The sequence below is a fragment of the Echinops telfairi genome, unplaced genomic scaffold (assembly GCF_000313985.2).
Source record: "Echinops telfairi isolate 266 unplaced genomic scaffold, ASM31398v2 ScPeMD7_7468;HRSCAF=8506_0, whole genome shotgun sequence".
In the NCBI taxonomy this organism is placed as follows: Eukaryota; Metazoa; Chordata; class Mammalia; order Afrosoricida; family Tenrecidae; genus Echinops; species Echinops telfairi.
In genome coordinates this window covers 44272403-44277507 of record NW_022111369.1, presented here as the reverse complement: position 1 = coordinate 44277507, position 5105 = coordinate 44272403, and the positions used below count along the sequence as shown (strand labels likewise).

The 5105-nt window shown below is 43.1% G+C and overlaps 1 protein-coding gene across 1 annotated transcript in view; it reads right to left on the bottom strand.

Annotated features, from left to right (window-relative positions):
- The window catches only part of SDAD1 (SDA1 domain containing 1), a 31011-nt gene that overhangs the window by 21011 nt on the left and 4895 nt on the right, over positions 1 to 5105 (bottom strand). The window contains exons 3-5 of the mRNA XM_045284353.1: positions 2657 to 2836; positions 1292 to 1363; positions 1118 to 1218 (exon numbers count right to left, since the gene is read on the bottom strand). Coding sequence (XP_045140288.1) covers positions 1118 to 1218; positions 1292 to 1363; positions 2657 to 2836 — 353 coding nt within the window. The remainder of the gene's footprint in view (positions 1 to 1117; positions 1219 to 1291; positions 1364 to 2656; positions 2837 to 5105) is intronic.

Genomic DNA, 5105 nt, shown 5'->3' with positions numbered 1-5105 from the left:
AGACTACTTAAAAAAACGTTCAGTGATCACCTCTGTGTGGTGGGACTATCAGTAACTTCGATAAAGTAAATGCCCTTTTTACTTATTGATGCTGGTAAATAATAGTAATCAACAAGAAGTTAAAATGTAATATCTTATCATTTGATCTCTCCTTGGACCCATTTACAGCTGTTTCAGTTAAAAAACCGTGAAGGGAACTACACATGGATTAAGCCTCCAGTGAATCCCCTTTCATGGAGAGTGCCCTGGAAAGTGCGTTACTGCAGATGCAGTTAGGGTAACATTTAGCATCTGATCATTTCATCTCCCTTTTGAGACATTTTAAACTTGTTCTACTTTTCAGTATTTTCTGCTTTCTTTGTGTGGAGATTTTTCTGTTTTATTTTGTTACTGTTGTTAGTTTCTTGTGGTTTTCGGCGTGTCTGCTTTTCTGTTTATGAAACCCAGGTTAGGCAAATCTATAGAGACAATAACTGGATTAATAGTTTGTTTCTTAGGGGTATGGCAGGTAAGGATGGGGGGAAATCGGGTGCTGGGAACAATGAGTACAAGAAAGAATAAAATGTCCTACAATTGAGTATGGAAATGACTGTACTACTCTTCTGAAGATCACTGAATTATTGAATTGTATGATGTGAATCATACGCCAATAAAATTGTTAAAAAAAACCAAAAAGTTGGTACCACCACACCAATAGAAAGGAGTCTGTGAAACAACATTTTACATACATCAGACAAACTGGCTTGAAAATCTTGAAAGCTATAAAGCGGAAAGAACAGACTTTGGAGTCTGCAAAGGCTGGGTTTGCTTTTCCGATCTGCCCCTTACTAGCCAGTAACCTTAAGATCTCCACACCTCCTTTCTTTCCCTATGAATGATTTCAGAGATGCTGCATTAGCTGTGGTGACGGAGGGAAGAGGTAATACCGAGTGCCTGGCTTCAACAGAGCGTAGTCAGTGTTGTTACTGGTCATTTGGATTACCTCTGTCTTTTACTTCCAACTTGGTCTATCATAGAGCTTTTACAGATCACGAGGTCACGGAAAGCATTTCTGTACGTGCTCTGTAAATCCACACATCAAGGGGTCTATCTCTAAACAGCACTATCTGTCTCTTACCAGATGTTTCTCCTGTAGAGCTCAATCATCACATCCAAGGAGATCTTAGCTGCCATTGCACTGCTGTCCCTTAGCATGGTGTACATGAAGTTTTGCAGCACCTGACGAACAAGAGAGAGGCTCAGTGCTCCAGTGGGACAGCGCGGTGAACACGGAAGACAAAAGGCTACTTACTACATTCACTTTATTGTTCTTGTGTTTTGCATTGATGTTCTTGATATCAGTCACAATGTGAGTGTACAAAGTCTGAGGAAAGAAACAGAAGCACACACCCATTAAGCCTCACCGACATTTCTAACCTTGCCCCACGTGGAGGAACATAACATGTTGAGGATGATTTCACTTTACACACTTTTCATTACATCATAAAAAGGACCAAGCACCGTCACTCCACTCCCTCAAGCAACAATGACTAGTTCAGTATTATGAGCGCGGAGTCCCCATTATGGGTGAGTGGAAAATTTTGAAACAGAGTGGGGATGTTTGCACAGCACAGTGGACGTCATTAGTGTCACTGAGCTGTCTACATGAAAGGGCTCAGAGGTGGCAAATGCTTTCTGAAGCATATTTTACAAGAACAAGATAGTTCAACATAAATTTTCCATATGGTCCAGCTATTCATTCTACTCCTACCTATATACCCTAGAGAAAAGAAAAAATATTTGCCTCACAATTTATATAGGACCAATTTCAAAATAGCATTTTTTGTAAGAGTCCTGAGGTAGAAACAATGCCAGCTCCCGGTGACTGATGAGTGGGTAACAAAATTGAGTGTACTCACACAGCAAGCTCTCAGTCAGCATGCGGAACAACGTGCCACACGGACGAGCCATGCCAGCCCTGTGCCAGCATAAGACCCAAGGCCACACAGTCCACTTACAGTAAACATCCAGAATGGGCAAATATGTACAGACCCAAAGTACATAAACGACTGCCCAGCGCTCGGGGAGATGCAGGGAGGCTAACGGGAGTGACTGGCAATGAGTACCGTATAGGGTTTATCGGGCGTGTAAAACTCCATGAATATACTTTAAATGAGTCAATGGAAAGCTACTGGTGCCCTACAGACCACTTTACTCCACACAGGCCCCAAAAGACTAAATTTCACTAATACGTCTTCAGCTTCTGGTCCCGTTAGTATAAGGAAATACACAGCAATAGGGAAATGTTCATTAAAAGTTAGTTTTCTTTGCAGGGAGGGTAGGTACAGCCTATCTCTGTCTGTCTCTCTCTCACTGAGCTTCAGCCTTGTCATCTGTGAAGTGAGAGTAGTAACAGCAATACCACCATCACTATCACATAGGGATCTGTAAGGAGTGAAGGAGTTAATACCAGAACGCTCTTAGAATGGCGTTAGACAAAGTGAGCCCCCAATAAATGTTAGCTAGTATTACCACATTGCACTCACGATGGTACTTGTTTTCCCTACTCTTAACTTCAATCAATAATATAAAGCACCAAGAATACAAGCGCCCCAAACACTGGGTTTTGCAGCCCTTAGAAGAATGAGACATCGGGGGAAAGGCGTCTTGCTCTTACCTTTCGCAGAAGCTTATCGTGGCAGCGCAGAAGTTCAAAGAAGAGCTCGAGCAAACTCGATGGGTTGATGAGATTCTTGTTTCTCAGTAAGATCAAAGCTTTGCAAAATGTCTCAGGGAGAAAAAAAATACTATAAAGCAGTGATAATGAGAAAACAAAGCACGTACATTCCAAAAGCGTCTAATGCCGTCCATGTGTAAGACATTACTCTAGGTACTGAGCAAAATGGTCTGTACTCACGGAGCTTACACTGGGGGTGCGACAGAGGAGGGGACGGAGCAGCAGTAAACGTGTAAACACGTCATTACTTCTGATAATGGTAAGTGCCCTGAAGGATGTGGAGTAGGGTAAATGACCAATACTCAATGACAGGGGAGGGCCACTTCACACAGAGAGGGCCTCTCGGGGAAAGTACCAACACAGGACAAAAGTCCAATGAGAAAAGAATCTCTAAAGATAAGGTAGAGTATGGATCATAGCACACTACAGTAGCAATGTAAATCTGTAGGCTTAAAAGGTATCACGGTAAAGATCTCTCAATATTAGCCAGAAGCGACCCACTAGAAATGCAGTCCTCTTGCTCCCCACCTTTCACCCACAGTCATATTTTGGCCTCCAAGACACACATTCTTCATCAGATGGAACAGATAATCCTTGGAGAATGGTTAACCTTGTCTTAAGACAGGAAAAAGCAGCCAGGAAACAGTTTGGGCCAAAATGCTGTCAAAACATCTGGGGCACCACTGAAAGGACTAAGAAGGCCCAACAAGCCAACCTGTGATACTTTTAACATAAAAATAATCAACATAACCGAGCCCACAAACAGGCTAACAAAAATCATATAAAGTTCACTTTTGTGGATTTTTATTAACTAAGAGTCAACATGTGTGGATATTTTGCTTCTTTGCTGAGAAATATAACTTGTTTCTACCTGTATAAGTCAGAAAGGATAAGAACCTGGAATGAATCAGGAAGTCCTGGAAGAAAACCAGCAACTACCTTAGGTAAAACGCCAGCCCAGGGCATGAGGGTCGGCGGTCATCACCACGGCAATTAAAGAGAGTGCCCTTCAGTGTGCTCCACACAACCCCTGTGAAGAGGAACGACAACTACACAACCTCTAGGAAAGGAAATCTCCATTCCTTTTTTAAAAATATACTAACCATCATAAAACACTGGAAGGAAAGATCATACTGCCCAGAGGCCAGGTGGGCTGAATAATGGCCATTAAGTAGAACTTAAAAAACAAAACATCACGAATAATGTAAAGTTACTGGAAATTCTTTAATAATAAGCATCTTTCATCTGCATGGACTAAGAGACGTGCAGAGCTACAGGACACAGGGAAAAGCCTTCCCGACAAAGGGCTCCAGTTTGAAGACCCGTGGGCTGTGCCACCAGGTCCCATAATCCATCCCGGAGAGAGTCAATCACTGACAAGCTAGAGCCTGCAACCTTGGCCTGCTTGTCTGAGACTGTTATTTCTTTTTCCCTTGGACCTAACCAAATTGACAAACTCCTAGAGACATGTAAAAGAGTTATCAAAAGACGGGAAATGCGGAAGAAGAAACAAAGCTGACAGCACTACAAAGGTTTGGGTGTAAAATATGAATGTTTTGCAATCATCGTATTTGTATACGTTCTATCTGTTGTGAGGGTGTTTGAAAAGCAGAAGTATTTAACCTGAAAATGTCTTAGGTCGGATTCCCTAGGAGAGCCTGCTTCATATAGTGGTGATTTGTTGGGCGTGAGCTCTCAGAAAGGAAGTGCAGGAGCAGAAAAAAGAAAAGCTAAGTAACAGCGTGCTGCTGGCAGGAGGCTAGCTTTAAGGGGCTCCCGAAAAAGGAAAGGCCCAGAGCACACACTGCACCAAAGAGTAGTCCCATCAGCGCCAGGTTGGGCTTTGATAGCTCTGGGCTGGCCAGTCACTGGATATAGGCTATGAGCGCAGCCTCCCAGGTGCGAGGATTCCCAACTGGCTGAGGGCAAAGGGCCATAAACAGCCAACAGAGCAGGTGGGAGAAATGGGGTCAATGGCTTGGTAGAGGACCTAGACTAGGACTCAACATCAACCACAGACACTAATCAAAGTGTAAATGCTCACAAGGGCTGTTCATGAAATGAAGCACTATAAAAACTGTAAGTTGTAATCATACCATTCATGCAGATGAACTTGAATGACCAGAAGGAATCATCTATAGAACAGATGAGGACAAGCCACCCTACAGGGCTAACATGGTGGAAAATCAGAAAGACCATCAATTGTAAGTGCAGCAGAAAAGGGGAGATGGAAGGCGGTAAGATCAGAAACACGGGAGCAAGCAGAGCAAGTAGGCTCTTACAGGCCATGAAAATAAGTTTGCACTTTGCCATCTGAGAAGGCATGGAAGGGTATTAGGGAAAGGGGACACATTCTGGTTTACATGTTGAAGAGGTGGTCGGCTGCGAA